Below are 19,581 nucleotides of genomic sequence, written 5' to 3'. Positions count from 1 at the left end.
TTCTCAAGAAGATTTAAGTCAGGACCGAGACAAGACAACTCAGGAACACTCAACACCTCTTGGAAAGCTATTCTGGTGTCTTTGGCATTCAAATGTGTGTAGTTGTCCCGCTGAAAAATAAAACACTATCCCAGGGTAATGTTTTCCAAAGACTGGTGCGGATTTTCCTCTCACTTTGTACCAAGGCTTTGCTCCTTTCATATTTATTTTGATCCCCAGTCTCTGCCAGTGACAAGCATACCCATAACATTATGTCAAAATGTGAATACCTTCACTAGGCACTGTACATGAAAATATAACCTAGAATGAAAAAAAGACTCTTTGTGTTACGTGAACCCTGTCCAGCGCAGAGAGCGACATTAAATCGAGTGGTCTGGCCATAACATTTTTTTTTATCTTGAGTTGTTTATTTTGACAGTGTTGTTAACCCTCTTGCCCTTATGTTGTTGAACAAGGGTCCCTACCTTAGGGATGCTGGATCAGAAACAGGGCACACTATGGGGATTCCTTAAGAAGCAATCTTTTGAGATTAAGTTGTTCTCTGGTGTTTTTGTGAGATCAGATTGCAATTAATTATATTACATCAACAGGAAATTCAAGTAGCCAGTGGCATGTTCACTCAAATGTACTCAAACTGAACACGGCATCAACCCATCCATAAAGAGCCAGGCTTGCATAAACCAACCCACATAGAGTAATGGTAATAAGACTATTCCCTGAAGACAGGCCAGAACTCAGTACAACAACACATCTGCCCATACATATTGAATGATTTTAAACCCATTTCAAAGCATTTTGTCAGACATTACCGGGGAAAACAATCCCTGCATTAACTGTCGTTCTTATATAAGCATGCATTTCCTGTCCTTCACCTACTCTACTATCGTGCCTGTGAAAAGGTCTGTTGCACATCCGTGTGTGATGTAACTATACCACAGCTGTGGAAGAACTATGAAATGTCCAAATGATAGCATGCTAAATTTCATAGATACAGTCAGATCCCATATTATTGACACCCTTGATAAAGATGAGCAATAACGTCTGTATCAAATAAATAATACAAATACTGTATTGTATGTAAAAAAAAAAACGGTGTTTTAAATTCTATTATTTTATACTAATACAGTTCAGAAACACACATTTTGTTTCACAAGTAATACTTTTTTCTCACTGTTTTTGTCTCCTTGTTTCTCTATAGAACTTTCAGATCTTGTTATGATGAGAAATCAGGTCTGTGCGCACGGTAGAAAAATGAACTCTGTAGCTGATTGGCCGATTTATGGGCAATTGAGAAATAGATGCACTTCCTCAATCAAGAAAGCTAAATCAGGCTACTTTCTAAGTTCTCAGACTCTCCTGGTGATCCGTCAACATTTTGGAAAACAGTTAATGCACTGAAGCATGGACATTCCTCTCTTTCCCTGCCTAAGCAAGTTGTGTCAGACTTGGGCATCATTACTGAGAAAAACTTGATAAGTGATGCTTGTAATCAACATTTGATATCGGCGGGCTTTTTATTTGGTTTAATTTACCCTGGTCAGCCAATCGACTGACTGCCCTTATCTCAGCCTCTAGCTGGCTCGGTGTAAGTTTTGTTAACTTCTAGTGAATCTTTGTTCTCATTTCAATAGTTGATACTTCTTTTCCAAATCACTTTGTATGGTGCCCACATTGATTGTGTCCCCGCATATACTGTAAATACCAGGGAATCTGGATTCAAGAAAAGCTATCTGTAATGCAGGCGCTGGGAGTCAGGAAGCAAGTACAGGGGGTGAATTTAATTATACAAAAACCATGGCGCAAAACAAGAGTGGTGTCTGGACATGAGAAACATAACTAATACTGCCTGGGGAAAGAACCACGGGGTGTGACAGATATAGGGGAGGTAATCACAGAAGCGATGGAGTCCAGGTGAGTCTCATGTTGCGCAGGTGCGGGTAGTAATTAGTAAACTAGCGACAATGAGTGCCAAAGAGGGGGAGCGGGAGTAGACATGACACTATCTTTCAATAAAGCAGGTTGATGACTTAGTTAAGAAATTAAGAATTAAAATATAGGAATTCCTATAGAACTCTTCTATAGGAACAGGTTATGTCTTTCGTGAAATAGCTGAAAACAAATAATTCAGTCAACATTCATTCCCATTATTGACTATGGCAATATTGTCTATATGAATGTGGCTGCCACTGTATTGAAAACATTTGAACGCAGTTTATAATAGAGCATTGCATCCTTATTTCGACGCCAATCCCCACCACTGATGTGCGTGGCCTCAGAGCTTGTTTTTCATGTCATCCAACAAATGTAAACACCTGGAGTTTGCTAAATGCCATTGGTACTTGGATTGGAACCGGTGTTATATTCAGATGACATGAAAATAGAGCTCTTTGGCCACGCACACCAGTGTTGGGTTTGGCATCAAAATAAGGATGCTTAAGCAGAAAGGAACCCCCATACTTACTGTAAAATAAGGTGGTGTATCTTTGATGTTGTGGGGCTATTTTGCTTCCACTGGTCCTGGGGCCCTTGTTTAAGATCACCGGCTTCATTAACTTTATCCAGTACAAGAACATTTTAGCCAAAAATCTGGTTGCCTCTACCAGGAGGTTGACACTTGTGCACAAGTGGATCTTCCAGCAAGACAATGACCCCAAACACACATCAAAGAAATGGTTAATTGACCACAAATGGTTAATTGACCACAAAATCAACATTTTGCAATAGGCTTGGCCAGTATTCAGATTTTCATAACATGACATTGCTCTTCTGCCATCCCGGAATTTACAGTATTACCGCTGGACACCACACAAGGTGGCGCAAAGAAAACACACAAAAAAGCCCATTGAGGGTCTACTATTAACCACAATGCTAACAAAATCAGCACAAGTAATAGCGAAGTCACATAGACGCTGTTAGCTAAATGCTAACGTGTGAAAGCGAACATAAACTAATTGCAAAGACAGGTGAATCCAGTTCATAAGGTTATACAAGCATAGCTAGGCTCTACCGGATGTCACTTTCTATGAGTGTCGACATTTACAAGCGAAGGTGTACGAGAGAAATTGTGCAAATGAACAAAACATGCTGTTTCTGAAGGAAGAGCCTCATGTGTACACGGAGCAGACGGGGGAAGAACAGAGGAGAGAAAAAGCACAGGGGGAAAAAATGGCAGCTGTACAGATAATTCACTTAAACTTCTCACGGCAGAAAGCCGTTATTTACATTTACATTTAAGTCATTTAGCAGACGCTCTTATCCAGAGCGACTTACAAATTGGTGCATTCACCTTATGACATCCAGTGGAACAGCCACTTTACAATAGTGAATATAAATATTTTAAGGGGGGGAGGGAGGGGGGGTGAGAAGGATTACTTTATCCTATCCTAAGTATTCCTTAAAGAGGTGGGGTTTCAGGTGTCTCAGGTGTTTTTTTTTTCAGACATTGTTTTTTTTTGTGCCTTAGGACAATAAACAGTGCAGCAATCACACCTTGGTTGTCAATGACAATTATTTAGGTCAGGGATGCACAACTCCAGTCCTCGAGGCCTACACTCTCGATTGTTGTTGCTCCCTGGCATGTAATTGATCAATTAATGTCACTGATTGCCTAGAGAGTCTTTATAAGTATGTGATTAAACGCTAATAAAGATATTTACCTTAAATTTGCCACAAGTTTGCAGTTACTTAAAAAGGACATTTTGAAAAAAGTTATAAGATAGCTTATGGCAGACATGTAGTAGTGAATTGCATACAAGTGTAGCTTCATGAACTCATATGTGCAGCACAACAGAGACTCGCCGATAGATACTGTATAGAACGCTATGGACTCACTAGCTCCTGCTTTCTCCAGCTGTTCTATTTACAAACAAACACGCGACTAGCTCAACTCTTCTGGGGAACTAAGGTACTGTAAGCTTCATAATGTAAAATGAAGAACGCAATCTGTTTTTATCTTGTAATGTATTGCACAAGTTGACTGCAGGTGTTAACTTAAAAAGGAGCTACAAATATTCAAATGTCACATACTTTTGACGCCAGTGACGGTATTGAAAAAACATCCTGTGGCTTTTTCCAAGTACCCCGGTATATGGTTCAGTATACCGTCCAAGCCTATTTTGCAATGGCCATCTCAGTCTCCGGACTTGAAACCGATTTGAAAACCTGTTGTTTGAATTGAAGAGAGCAGTCCATAAGCGCATACGAAGTATATCAGGTGATGTGCAATGTGTTCTTCAATCTCATAAAACATTTTTTAGTTGATTTTTTTACCCCCTTTTTCTCCCCAATTTCATGGTATCCAATTGTTAGCAGCTACTATCTTGTCTCATCGCTACAACTCCCGTACAGGCCCGGGAGTGACCAAGGTCATGCTTCCTCCGATACACATCCCAACCAAGCCACACTGCTTCTTAACACAGCACGCATCCAACCCGGAAGCCAGCCACACCAATGTGTCGGAGGAAACACTGTGCACCTGGCAACCTTGGTTAGCGTGCACTGCACCCAGCCCACCACAGGAGTCGCTGATGCGCAATGAGACAAGGAGATCCCTACCAGCCAAGCCCTCCCTAACCCAGACGACGCTAGGCCAATTGTACATTGCCCCACAGACCTTCCTGTCACAGCCGGTTATGACAGAGCCTGGGCGCAAACCCAGAGTCTCTGGTGGCACAGCTGGCACTGCAGTACAGCGCCCTTAACCACTGCGCCACCCGGGAGGCGTCATAAAACATTTTAGGAAAAGGTTCCTCTGCCGTTATCCTCGCAAGGTGAGGTATTGAAAACAGGGGTGGCAATAATTTATATAGAAACAAATATTGCTTCTAATTAGTATTAGTATAAAATAATTTTCTATTTGTTTAGCATACATTATAGCTCAGTATTTGTATTATTTATTGCAGTCTTTTTGCTCCTCTTTAAAAGGTGCCAATAATTCTGAAAATGACTATATATATATATATATATATATATATATATATATATATATATATATATATATATATATATATATATATATATATATCATCAAATGAACATTTGTATATCAAAAGAAAAAAGACTGCCCTTTGTGTACAGAGATAATCGAAAGGATAACTATTTGCATAAATGGCTATAGCCGTTCACGAACCTGATCCACCATTTCAGTGTTTTCAGCTCACTGGTTGAATTGAGCAATCTGTGCCAGCTAGAGCACAATTTGGATTAGCAAAGGTTCCACTGATAGGTCAGCTTAGTCCTTAATGGAGCGGCTTAGGCCTTCTGTACATGATTATAATGTTCTTAGCAGCCTATTTTCTTGTAGCCAGATGTTCCGGGAATAAACACCAGGGTGTAATCATGTTGCTTTTCCCCTTAAACCCAGACCTGGTGTGCTCTTTTTTTGTGACAGGGAAACTAAGCCGTGCATACAGATGTTTAAATAACTTTCTTAATACAAATAATATAGGAAGAATCTACTGAAATAGGTGGGCAGGTAAAGCGCAGACATTGCGATTTAGCTACTGAACAGTGCGGACATGTTTTGACACTGCAACAGAAGTGCATTATAAAAACTCATTATCTTCTGACCAAGGTTCACCCCTCTTCCTCTCAGGACTGCTTAAGAAACAAATACCTTCCATACATATATTTAATTTAGTCAAACATATATTTTTGAAGCGCCTCCTGCATGTGAAGAGTTTCTGTGAGTGGCATAGGATTTTGAAATATTATTCAGATTCCTTAATGAATGTGGACACACATCTGACATCTTCAGATTGCAGCAAATAGCTTTCATTCTAAGTGACCACCTACTACTGCATGTTTAAAGGCTTTCTGGCAGCCCTTTGCTGAGTAACTTTATAAATAGTTGCAGAAAAGAGCTCAAGATTTTGAAGGGAAGGCTATAGCCTACCACACTTAGAATGATGTATACAAAACTCAGGGATTTCAATTTTTTTTATGACATGCTATAATAGAGTAAAGAGACAGCTATGACTTAAACCCTATTCATAATGCTAATTTGATTTGATTTCAGTATTTCAAGTGTCCTTCTGAGCTCTATTGAACTGATCATGCTGGTTTAATGGAGCAGATTGATAGGCGAGTGAATTATCTCCACATTCTTTGCACAGGTATTTACTCTACGTGATCTTTTTGTGTCTACAAACCTCCTGGGGGTAATTAATAAACCGGCAACAGAAAGAGACCAGAGGCAAACTGGACGTTCAATATCATGATTGGAGTGCGATTGTTCAATTTGAGTCAGATTAGGGGTAAACCAGGTTAAACTGACAAAAATTTGGTACAATTCTGACACCCAATTCAATTGATCACGAATGAAAGGAATCTACAGTAGCTTCTCTAACTTGACGTGTCCTGATTTCACAACTTCAATGTCAAAATAATGCCTCAGCAACACAGTAAATGTCTGAGGGTTCCTGCAGGCCAGTTCTTTTCTCACAGATGAAGAAAGTACATTGAATCATGAGCTCATTTGAAGACTGGGGGAACAATTGACGTGTCAGAAATACATTTAATGGAAATTCATTGGTGGGTTTATTCAAAGCAATGCAACCTCTATATTGTAAGCAACACCCACTACAACACAATACAAAAGGAAGGAAGAAAAACAGTACAGTATATTGGAGGCCGATGATTAAGGCCGATGATTAAGGCAATTCCAAAACGTATAACTATAGAATTATCTGCAACTTGGAGCAGATGCTGTCAGGGATATCATCAGCATTATTTGTATTAAATCCATACACTATGAACTGTAAACAAGTGTTTAATATTAAGTTTGTGGGCGAGAGGATATATCACATCCGTCATATTACACCAACAAATTGACAGTCACAGAATGTGAGTTGAATCTTGGCCAACTCCAAATTCTAGTTTGGACAAAGCAGTGCTGTGGACAATTATAGTTCTGGCGAGGATTGCTGACTCAAACCAATAGCGGTTTCCATGGAGTAGTGGGGGATATCGATATCGTGGGTTTGGCATCTCAACCTTCCTGAGAGAATTGCACAAGCTATTAGGGGCTCCTGAGTGGCGCAGTGGTTTAAGGCATTGCATTTAAGTGCTAGAGGCACCACTACAGACCCTGGTTCAATTCTAGGCTGTATCACAACCAGCTGTAATTGGGAGTCCCACAGAGCAGTGCACAATTGGCTCAGTGTCACCCGGGTTAGGGTTTGGCTGGGGTAGGCATCATTGTAAATAAGAATTTCTTCTTAACTGACTTGCCTAGTTAAATATAAATCTATAAATAAAATATTATTATATTCTACAATCTAAAAGACGAATGTCTTTGCTTTTCGGGAGCTAATACTCACACTTTACTTTTTCCTACTGGCACTGACTTTGCTGATGGATACTTTATTGATGACAAAATATTTACTATAACTGAGATGTGGTTGTCCCACCTAGGGCTGTTACGGTGACCTCAGTACCGCCACACCGGCGGTCACGAGTCATGATGGCAGTCAAATTCCATGTGACCATTTAGTCACGGTAATTAGGCTTCTCCAAGCTCTGGTGCTGCTGATGGTCACTAGTAGCCTACCAAACGTGCTAACTGCCTGGTACTCCGCACTCTATTGTCCCTGTAATCACTCTGAGATCAATGCAAATGTAGTCGACAATTGAATCAAACACTTCATGAGAGCACAAGAGCTCATGTTGCCTACTATATTTATTTCTCAACCGTCCTAATATTAAGCACATCGCTTCTCTTTAAAACAGGAGTATAACCTACCTGGCTGGCATGAGAATTAACCAAGGGAAAAGAATCCTCATTCGCTATTTAAGTGCATAGATGTATTTTTTCCCCCACTATCCCTGTTTCGAGAAAGCTGCATGATAATGGTCCATTCTAAATCAAAACAAATTTCTCACACATATTATTTAGTATATGTAAAGACAATATTAAATCAAGAATAGTGTGATGGGTGACAATATTAGCCTATCACTTGTAAATTATGTATTGCCACTTGTGAATGATGCCCAGCTAAAGGCAAACAACGCATTCTTTTTTTTGCAACTTTTTCAAATCATAGTCGCACACCTCATGTAGCCTATCCCATAGGCCTATATGTTTTGATAAGGTTTGTATCACAACTAAATTGGCCAAATAACATCTTAAAAGGAAACACATTTATCCGCTTTACAGCGGGTGTAGAGCCTATCTGGCATACATATGCAGCGTGTGAGTTTCAAATTTGGGGAAGATAATTTTCACCATAAAAATGCACATTTATAATAAAAGCATAAAATGAATAATCACATTTGTGGTCACTTTTAAGAATCGTGACTTCCTGCTAATGGAACATTTGCGGTTATAGCCTACTACCATGTGCGCAATAGCCTAATAGTTTATCAACATTTTAAGCTAAACGTTCTCATCTGTTGCGTCAGGTTCATTGCTTAAAACAGGTTTTTTGATGCTAGTGGTTGTATTAATTTGGGATCTATCGCATCTCACAACTGTTCCGGACTATGTTTGGAATATTTATTTCTCGCACAGAATAGAATAGGTCAACTTTTGTGCTAAGGGGGATAGTAGATTGATACAGGTTAGTGCTTTTGCTGCTCGTTAGGCATACTTATCTTGTTGGCCGACGAAAAGTAAATGTGAACATTCTTTCAATATGTGTCGGAATTAGCTAAGGATGCGCGCAGTTGCGTCCCCGAATGTGTCTGTCTTCACTTGTAGCCTGTGAGAAAGACCTGTGCAATGTGAGTGAGAGGTGGTTCAGAACACAGCGGGGAGAAGGGAATTTTAATGATTATATTCAGCCCAAGGGCACAACGGCCACTGGCCACATAAGGCATGGATTATAGGGGGAGTATGGCCACACAAAGGGGATTCAGCCGGGGGAATTTGAGGCATCAAGTGAACAAGTGACTGATGAAGTGTGTACAGCCTGTTCAAAAAAACAAAGCGGAGCTCATGCCTTTCATGCAACTTTAAAAAAAAATCATCATTAGAGTCGCATCATGCAGCCTTAGAATGTATTAAAAAACAAAACATATAGCCCAACATTTGTATCACAACTAAATATCTCTAAATGAAGCATATAGGAGTACCTGTTTCTTTGTTAACTGCTCAACACAGAATAGCCACATGTGCGCACTCCCTCAAGTCGTTTGGAGAAAATGTCCTCTATTTTATTCAGCTATGTTCAATTGTATTCTTCATACTATAAAATAACAGAAAATAATGCCATGGAATTCTAAGCAAATCTTGTCTGCTAAATGAACTAGTGTAGCCCACAGCCATATGGCACAGCCAGATCAGGGCCTAACATAAGGACAGCTCAGAGTATGCTATTCTGTTCTTCTGAAATATACTACATTTTCTTCATATCGTGATTCTTTAGACCTGTCTAAAATAAATAATGGATGTACTGTGATGGTGTAGGCTATATTACATGGATTTATTAGACTTGTACAAATGTAGATGTTCCAAACGTCTGCATCAGTGTCGTGTAGGCTATGCGTGGAAGCCAGGAGATGCTAAATGTGTTTATGTTAATTACAGTTAATTACCGTGAGACTGGCAGTTATTACCTTGACGATCACCCGGCTGACACAATTTCATGACCGCTACAGCCCTAGTCCCACCTGGCTACAGTATTTTAAGATTAATGCACAAACTGTAAAATTACTAAAATGTCAAATTCAGAATCTAAAGCCATTTGAGTTATTAAGTCAATCATATATTTTAGTTTCTTTCCTGGATCAAGAATTGAACTTAAAACTTCCTGTAGTAAAACATGTACTGTATAGTACAATGACAGTATGCACTGTACTGTCTAACAGCACTCTGGGTTGATGACAATGTCTTCCAATATGGGTAAACCACATTGAACGTTATCCATGGGTGGTTTTATGTCACTTTGTTCGGACGGTGGTGTGAGCCATATGGGGCTTTCTCTGATGTGAAGTGGGTTTTTCTATATTTTACGCCCACATGCTTATCCACGCACTGATAGATGTCCCTCACTCATCACTCATGCAAAGGCCTTAGTATGAGAGAGATGTGTGGAGTTTCTTACATCCATGATCAGCTGCAGCCGAATCTCCTAAGTGGCCAGATGAGTGTTCCTAGGTGTTATTCCCATGCAGGATAGGAAATCTATCAAGTTCAATCTGTCATATTGTTAATTGGTTCTGCATAACTGAACCAGATCTGCCAAAATGCCCTGGATACACATTTTACTCTTTGCTTCTGACATACTCAGGTGTGACCAGCAATTACTGTCTGGGCTTTTATATTATTCCAATATATTCTTGACTGTGTTTGGGTAAGGTAAATAAATGACATTGAGAGACAATGAGGGTGACTGACAATTTGTACTTGTCTATTCACTGTGGCGCTCAGAAGCAGAATTACAGGCCATCACATCTGCTTGTTGTTGTAATTGCCACACCAATCGTATAATATAGAGGGCTATTGTGAGCAAATTGTATGTGTGTAGCCTGAAGCACTCTCATCAGTTCATCCAAATGCACGTAAACAAACACAAGCGAGGAACATTTAGAAGTAACAGCATATATATTCAAATGAGTGGCATGTTCCCAGTATTGTAAGACCTGTGTATTTGAGTGCTGATAAAAACAGTAATGTTTGAAAATATTTTTCTCTTAGGGATGGATCTGCAGAGTACGGTTTCGGTTCTGATCTAAAGCCACTGAACTTAAAAGAGTGACACAGAAAGTGAACTTGAAAGCTGCCGATAATATCTCCTGAATCCTTGAAATGCGATTGGTCCTATTCCTCTCCTCTGGCTTTAATGTGAAAAATAGGCTAATTTACTGGCCAATGTATAATAATAATGACCTAATCATGCAGTTTATTATGATATTCCAAGGGTCCATAAAGTTTTTTTTCTCCCTTGCATTTGTTTTATTTCATGATGTTCTATGTCCAAAGAGAATGTGAACATTGCTTCAGATCTCAGCGCGCCAGTCTGCCGTGGTGGGTAGAGAAAGTGCCTGGCTCCCCCACTGTTGGAAGTGGAATGGTCTTCAGGGGATCTCAAGAAGAGAGCGGGAACAAGGTTTTGATCAGGACCAGCTGTCAGTTCTCTCCCTAACTGTTCCATTGAAGCGCACAGTTCATCTGCAGTATAATGGGCTTATTTACAGCGGGGAGGCAGTGTCATGTTTTAATTCAACTCACCTCTCCCTCTTTTCGCACTAGCAAATTGTACACCAATGTTGTGCTCATTACACATACCAAGTAACATGGCAAAGCTGGGAGATGGAAGTGTGTCGGCACACAGCTGCTACAAGTGTTTTGCAACATAACCCGCTTTTCTTCTCAAAATAATGCCTTCATCCACCAACAAAGACAGAATAAGTCCATTTGCAGTATTCCTCATGACAAAAACAAAAACAAATGTTGTTTTCTCGCTGGATAGGACCCACTGTGTGTGGACTGCTCAAGGATTGTACAAATGCCATTGACATGACATGGCTTTGTGAGTTCGATTCAGTACCAGTGCCTACGATGCAGCCAAATGAGAGATTGGAGCAGCTTTTATTACTGTGCCAGTGTTTTATTAGAAATGACCAAGCCTCTCAGCAGCAATGTTTTCTATGCTCCAAGAAACAGCTTGGCCTTATTAGTGTCTGGGATGCAAATGAATATTATCCCCAACTCGTCATGCCTCAACATTTTCTTCTTTAATGGTTCTGACAGGGCGTAATGAAACATATTCGCTGAGGGAAATGCATGGGCATGTTCCAGAGCCCACTCATAGTGAGTGTAGCAGAAGACTTCCTCAGTAGGCGTTTAAGAGGTGGTCATGAAATGGCACTGTTGGTAGTCTGCGTGTTGAAAGAAAATCTGCATTTCCTGAATCTTTTGTAACCACTCCAGACGTGTGAATTCAGCATTCATTTTTGTCTCTATGTGAAATGGTTTAAAGCTGTGATGGTCGGTGGGGTGAACCTATACCCAGTTCACAGTGCACAGATAGTGGCACCCAATCTGGCGAAGCAACTATATTATAATAGGTGTTTGTCTGAGTCTGGAACCAACATCTGTAGCTATCCATTGGTTGGAGGATTCAAAGGACATTCCATTTGCATGAGTTTGAAACACCTGGCGGAAATGATCAGTGCTGTCATCCTCCTCTTTTTTCTCTCTGTATATTAGAAATCATGAAGAGAAGGAATTGCAATTGCTTTTAGCTTCAAAGCAGCAAATGAAAATGCATTTTAAAGATCACTTTTTCCTGTTTACATTGTACTACTTCAGAACAGCATGCTTTTCAAAGTACTTATCGAAATGACCTTTTCTACCCTCTCATGTTGAGAACTGCAGCTTTGTTGTCATAATATGTAGTAGTCACACAGTTTTTTTCTCCTGTCTCTAAGTTGGTACAAATGCATGACCACCATGTACTCTGTCATACAACCACTGCATCCCCATATGCTTCAGGAGCAGGACGTGAGTGACTCACTTGTCTTCCAGGAAACGGGAAGCCCTCACACTTATGTTAGATAGGACTGGATTCAATCCGTATTGCCGAAGTTCCGCGTTGTAGCCCGATTGTCATGGAGCGAAGACTGCATTAAACGGTAAACGCTGCATATGTTGGCTCAATCAGATGTTACATTTACATTTCAAGCGAGCTTATCGCTGAACGACAGCGATAGGGATTGAATCCAGCCCTTAGTGTATACATTAGAGGGTCTGCTGTTATGGCACAAGAGGTAAATGTTAAGAGATGTGTTATGTGGTCCGACGGAGTAAACAGCAGATGGTTCGCCGGGCCTCTTTAGCGTTCTGCATTTTATTTACTTACCCACCTGAATGACCCACGTTGAGCTCAACAGCTGATGGGTCGAGATATGAGAGTTAACTCTTTGCTGTTGATTACTTCAGTTCCGCCAGAGTGCAAGGCCAGAGGAGCAATCTGCCTGGCGCATGCAGGAAAATTTGCTTGTTTATCAGCATTGTGATTTCTGTTCCGCCTCCCTGTTCCACTGACATTTTCCCATGTACGCGATCCATGACGGATTCCTTCTCAATCAAAAATGAGTTCGACCTCTATCAAAGACGAAGGTATCGCGCGCTTGTTCAACCTCTATATTTTTTTTTTATGAAGCCTGATGAGGACAATAGCTCATGATGTGGCTGACGTATATAGAAGAGGTCACCTTGAGAATCATTTATCTGTCCTGTCGATGGGATGTTTGTGTCAAAAGAGGCATGACACATTACTGTTGAGACATGCTATGCTGTGCTTATGGTTCTATATAGGATGTGCAGTACATAGGTTGTTTCAAGGCGATTCATTGTGGTGTGTTTTATTGAGTTTCCTCTCTCTGTGCTTTAGTTCTCATACACAGTGATGGCACACCCTCGCTACCATCTAACATGCTTTAGACTTGACTTTAAATAGCCATCAGCTGAAGACCTTGAAGGGAGAAAAAAATCTTTAGCCATTCATTACCCCACTGAGGAAGTGTGGAACATTGATGGAATGTAATGAAAACTAATACTCCTTCCAGTCTTTATGCAATCTGTAGGTATGTTTTAAATCCAATTACAGCCTAAGAAATAGCCACAGCCTCTATAGTATCTTGAGCCAAACAGAATCCAGGGGGAAATTACCCATCAGGAGTGCAATATTGTTACAGAAATGACATCACCAGGCCACTTGTGTGTCTTGAGGGCCAGTGTCCATGTGTGTGTTTATGTGGTGTGAGAGGGGGGGGGGGTCAATATGTATGTACATAACACTTGATTTGTTTCTCCCAGTAAATTGGATTCTTTGCAAAGAGAACAGTCCCTATAGAATGTGTCCAGGATGCAAACGATTGATGTGGCTACATTGTACCATCTTTAAGTCTATGCTGATGACAATCTAAATTGAGAAAACATTGTACTCTCTGTATCTGTGAAAGCGGAATCATTTGTTTTGAAGGAATGGAATAGTTACGAGATGTGGATTTCACAAATATTCAAAGAAAATATAGCATGACTAAATATAGAATGACTTTTATACAGCAAGGAGATTGTAAAACATGATCAAAGCAGTAGCATTTATTACAGTGTTCATACATTTGTATTGTATTTCATGTTTCTATTTGGTGGAAGTACATAAAGGCTATATACCATTCACAGCTTTTAATGTGGCCAATTTAGACTGTAAATCATGTCTAAACAAAAAGAACATGGATTGCAATGAAAAACAATGTAAGCATTTAATATCGATTTGCTTGAGGTACACATAATGCTTCATTATCCATAGAGGAAAACAGAGAAACTGTAGGAACTAATCTCTCTTTCGCATGTATGAATTACATTTGCTTCCACATTGATTTATCCCCCAACTTAGTCCCAGAGACAAAGTTGAACATAATATTTGCGGCACTGGCAAATGGTTTCCTGTTATCCCTGAGATAAATCTCTCAAGGCAGGGGCATTTCTGGTCTACTACAAATGATCACGAGGAATCGTACAATTAATCACTATTCCCTTCAATGAACAGCCTCTAACCTTAAGAAAGAAAAGGAATGAGTGTGTTGCACACAACGCAGAAGTGGGAGTGAATTCTAAGGAATGGAACTCAAGGCAGGCACACCGTGTGGAGCACACAAAATAAATGTATGACAAAACAATACCCCAGGCACCAGCAGTATTAATGATATGCAGTGAACTCATTATTAAAGTTCCAACACAGCTCCTGGAGTAACACAGATGGAGCCAATTAGGCAATGAGCACACTTGCTCACTTGCCGTTACATCTTCCGTTTCTTTTATCTTGCCCATATTACTCCACGGATGAAATAAGCTGTATGTTTCTCCTCGCTACATAATGTCCAGTGATAATAACAGTTATTTTCACTTGTAATTTCAAATCATTTATTGCTCCAGAAATACCAAATGTTCTTTGACCCTTTCCTTGAGTACCTCATTTGTGTTGCAGTAGGTGCAGAGAGTTCAGTGTAAACAGAGTTGAGCTAACTGCCGCTTTTGTGTTCACAGAGACCTGATGCCTTCGACGCTGGAGGGACAAATCACCATGGAGAAGACACCCAGCTACTTTGTGACTAGCCACGCCCCCAAACGCATCCACACGATGGCCAGGGACATCAAGTTAATCATTGTGGTTCGCAACCCTGTCACCAGGGCCATTTCAGACTACACACAGACTCTGTCCAAGAAACCTGAGATCCCAACCTTTGAGGTTTTGGCCTTTAAGAACCGGACGCTGGGCCTAATAGATGCGTCGTGGAGTGCTCTACGTATAGGGATCTACGCGCTCCACTTGGAGACGTGGATGCAGTACTTCCCTCTCGCCCAGATGCACTTTGTCAGTGGAGAGAGGCTTATTGTTGATCCCGCTGGAGAGATGGGCAAGGTGCAGGACTTTCTTGGGCTCAAGCGGATCGTCACGGATAAACACTTTTACTTCAACAAAACGAAGGGATTTCCTTGTCTCAAGAAGCCAGAGGACAGCAGCACCCCGAGATGTCTCGGCAAATCTAAGGGGAGAACTCACCCTAAAATTGACCCGGACGTTATCCGCCGACTGCACAAGTTCTTCAAACCCTTTAACATGATGTTCTACCAAATGACTGGCCAGAACTTTGAGTGGGAGCTGGAGGAGGGCAGTGACTCTCGGGGCTCTCAGAACTAACAGACTGTTGCCCCACGTCACAGCCACAGCTACACCACCAGCCTTTCTCAATAACACATCCACTGTCTGTCCCTACCGCTTCATCCTCTGAGAGAGGGTTTGAGTACGTCAATCAATCATGGCTGTCTTCGAGAAGGTGTCTGTATCCATAGGGGAAAAGAGTTTACCGATATGCTTCTATTCTCGCCCTCAAAACGAATGACGTTGATGGTGGCAAAACATTATTGTACATACTATACATAAAATGATATTTATATTTGTGAAGAGGAGCTGATTTGATTCCTTTTGTTTTAAAAACATAGAGCTGATACATGAATCACGTTGACTGTGACGATGCATGCGATAAGTTAAGTGTCCTTACCTCCTGAGCCCTGAGGGTGTATTCCGCCTGCTTCTTCTCCTTTTACTTTTCATGCAGTTTGCCCTTTCGCCCACACACACCAGCGTACAGTACAAAACAGTCATACTACTCAGATGACTGAGGCCATGAAGTATTCTGGATGATTTATTTCAACACTCTGTAGAGAGATAAAAATGAATCTTACAGTACAATTATCCCTTGACGTGACCCTCATGTCGTATTTGAGGTCGTCCGTGTTATAAACGGAGACAATCTCTTCTTTGTCAATCCAAGTTTACCAAAGCAGAGCTTTCATTTCGTCAGAGTCAATATTGTTGTTGACCTGCGCTCGTAGGTAACATGTTTTAAACAAATGTACAGTACATATATTTCAAATTGTTTTTTGTATATCATCCTTTGTGAGGCTGGAATTGGCATATGGTGTATCAACTAGAATGTATTTCTCACACACATCAAGGGGATTACTGTAAATGTCACACCCATGCAAAGTATCCTATGCCCACTAATCTGAAGTAACTGTATTTTGAGGTGTGCACAAAGTATATTATAAATGGAGGAAAACTATTCTAAAAACTATTTTATATAGAGCTATTATATGATAAATGTGACAGAACTACTACGAAAACAAAATATGCAGTGAGATTTGCGAGCCAATGGGGTTCTCCTGTTATTGTTAAGTCGATGAGGTGAAGAACAACAGAGGAGGCCCCAACAGAAGGGAGTTAACAAACATCTGGTGCCACGCAGTCTTCTGTCATTAAGAGACAAATGGGTTAATTAAGTAAGCCTGGAACATCATTGTCAATGTCAAATTGAGGATTTGCTTCAGACAAAATGTTATTATGCACAGGTTTACCCAGTAAATCTCCCACATTGTTTTGACAGTATGTGTCTGACTGGAATATGTCTACTTGTTGAGGAAACATTATGTACATCAATGCATTGCAACCGACTTGTGCTCATCTTCATCCAGGTTTGTATACATGTCACGGATTATAATAACACGAGTTTTACAGTCCTTTTCTGCTTTTCTATAAATGTTACTTTATGTTTCACTCCAGGAAATAAGAACCGTCATCCTTTTTGCATAGCTTGCTGTGCTTCTGTCTGCTGTCTTACTACTGTCTCTGGACTTTTCATCAATTGAGACAATCAATGCAGTCAATGAGTCAATAAATACAGTCTTCAACACATCAATGGTCGCCCACAGCTATGATGCATTACACTGTTCATCTTCCCTGTTTCCTGGTCGGCCGTGACAGGCTGGATTGGTTCACTCTCTGCCGGCCCCCCTGTCACCCAGGGGAGGCTGGGTGCAGCAGCTCGTTACACAGAGCAATTGATTCAATCAAGGTAAGAACTCTACTACCCGTTCGAGCACTGAGCATGAACACTTACCTCAGAGCCTCAGTTTCCCAGTCACACCTTCCACTCAGGCTTCCCTGTGCCGATATCCCCTGGTGTCTTCCTCTGAACCTCTGTCTCTCTCTCTCCGTCCCCGGAGCACACTCTCTCATTCCTCACATGATTCTCTCTGTCTAGCACTACTCTCTTTGTTCAGTTTAGAACAGAGATGCGGGGTCATAAATAAGATTGTTTATAGTTTGACTACTTTGGGGAAAATGGTAGGTCGCATCAAATCATCAAATTTGAATGGGATTCTGCTGCCTGTTTTAATAGTGTGTTTGTTTTACTCCGATGAAGAAACTGCATTGAATGCATATGCTTAGAGTTGGAGAAATGGGATTTCTTGCAAAAAGAATACTTTCCATTTGCCAAATAAACACAAACAAAATATTCTAGCTAGCAAATCACTATATTGCACACAAAAGCAAAATTGTTTTCTGGCAACTCATTTAAATATTTTCCATTCTAAATATGTAGCAAACCTTCAGATATTGCTTGCAGAAGTTCTTTCCTCTTAATTAGGGTCCATGCTATTAAGTTTTTTTAATTCTGCTGAGTCAGTGTGCTTGAGAAACTAGGGCTGCACAACTAAGAGATTAAACAAGAGGGTTGAGAGAAAAAAATCATACTTTTAGGAAACACCTACTTGGTTTCTCAGTAAAACCAAATCTAATAAAAAGATGTAAACACTGGATTTGACAAAGTGGCAACAACAACTTTGGTATATGTAGAAGTACATACAGATGTAGGATCCTAATTTGAGCCAGTTTCTACAGAAGGATAACAATCCTGCCGCAACAGTGACATTTTTTGTAGGGAAGTTTTAAATGTCCTGATTTTCAAGGAAGTTATCATGCAACAGGGTGATCAAAGATCGATCCAACATTTGTGTGCCTCAAAATTCCCCTCAAACATTGTTCAGAGATGCCACATGGAAGGACAAAGATACCTAAAGTGTCATGAAAACAGATACAAATGTTAACAAAGCATGTAAGTATCTTCTCTTTGTGCACCAAAGTACAGTCCACAGTCGGTGGAGTAGTGCAGTGCTTTGAGACGCCTTGCGAGAGTTCCATTGTATGAAAGGCATGCAAAGCTGTGTTCCACATGTTTCTCCCTATGGGGGTCGTGGGGTGTTTTTGGCTCGGCACGGCGGGGGTGTGAGGAGATAGAGGAGCTCTACTTAGACAATGGGAGGAGCCTCCCCCACTCATCACAACCACTATTGTTACGCTGTCATCATGCTCTCCCGAATGTACAAATGAAAAATAACGTCTGTCACTCAATACCTGTAAGGAGATAAAAGAGACCATATATAATTTCCTCGCAAGTGGCATCCGCAGTACTTCACAGTAGCCTACTGTCCAATGAAAAATGCTTTTTATACATATAGTCTAGCTCGCAGAATGACGAAGAATAACATTAAGGCATGAACGTAAACAACAATGATGCAAATCTACCCTTGGAAAAACAATAAACTAAGGGCTGGATATCAAATCAAATCAAATGTATTTATATAGCCCTTCTTACATCAGCTGATATCTCAAAGTGCTGTACAGAAACCCAGCCTAAAACCCCAAACAGCAAGCAATACAGTTGTAGAAGCACGTAGATACAATCCGGAGAGTGGAAGATCCGAGTTATAGTGAAATTGAAATGTAAAGGTAATCTCTGACAATGTTCTGTATGCAGGTTTTCGAAGACGTACTCTGTTTGTATATATTTTGACTCATGCATCGATTCAAGCTTTAACAGAAAGTATGCAAAGACATATGCCGCAAACCACTTAAAAAAATTACCAAAATGTTATTGAAATCAATGGCGGCCATTATTTGAGTTGAAGAGAGAAAATACACTCTGACTTTGAAATGTTGTCTATTCACATCTCATATGTTGCCTGACTACAATATTTTATCTTGATACGTTAATGAATATATGCTGTGTTCAGTTTTGCATACCGTAGATCCGTACCGTAGATCGCAAGCCCATAATAAGTCAATAGGGCTAACTGGCTAGCTACTACTGTTACAATAGCTAGCCATGAAGAATTGTTAGCTAGCTACCCACAAAGAATGTACATCTATCTTGCATAATATTAGTTTTAGGGCATTTAGCCTTTTAAACTATCTGGTTAGCTACATTATTACGATTCACATATAGCTACAT

The 19,581-nt window shown here is 40.4% G+C and overlaps 1 protein-coding gene across 1 annotated transcript in view; it reads left to right on the top strand.

Moving 5' to 3' along the window:
- LOC124016095 (heparan sulfate glucosamine 3-O-sulfotransferase 4-like) overlaps positions 1-17,199 on the top strand; it is a 94,081-nt gene extending 76,882 nt beyond the window's left edge. Inside the window, exon 2 of the mRNA XM_046331621.1 lies at positions 14,993-17,199. Coding sequence (XP_046187577.1) covers positions 14,993-15,647 — 655 coding nt within the window. The 3' untranslated portion in view covers positions 15,648-17,199. The remainder of the gene's footprint in view (positions 1-14,992) is intronic.
- The last annotated feature ends 2,382 nt before the right edge of the window (positions 17,200-19,581 follow it).

This window comes from Oncorhynchus gorbuscha, linkage group LG26, assembly GCF_021184085.1.
Source record: "Oncorhynchus gorbuscha isolate QuinsamMale2020 ecotype Even-year linkage group LG26, OgorEven_v1.0, whole genome shotgun sequence".
NCBI classification, from domain to species: Eukaryota; Metazoa; Chordata; class Actinopteri; order Salmoniformes; family Salmonidae; genus Oncorhynchus; species Oncorhynchus gorbuscha.
Note: the sequence above shows the minus strand (reverse complement) of the source record. Positions and strands in the feature narration are given on the sequence as shown.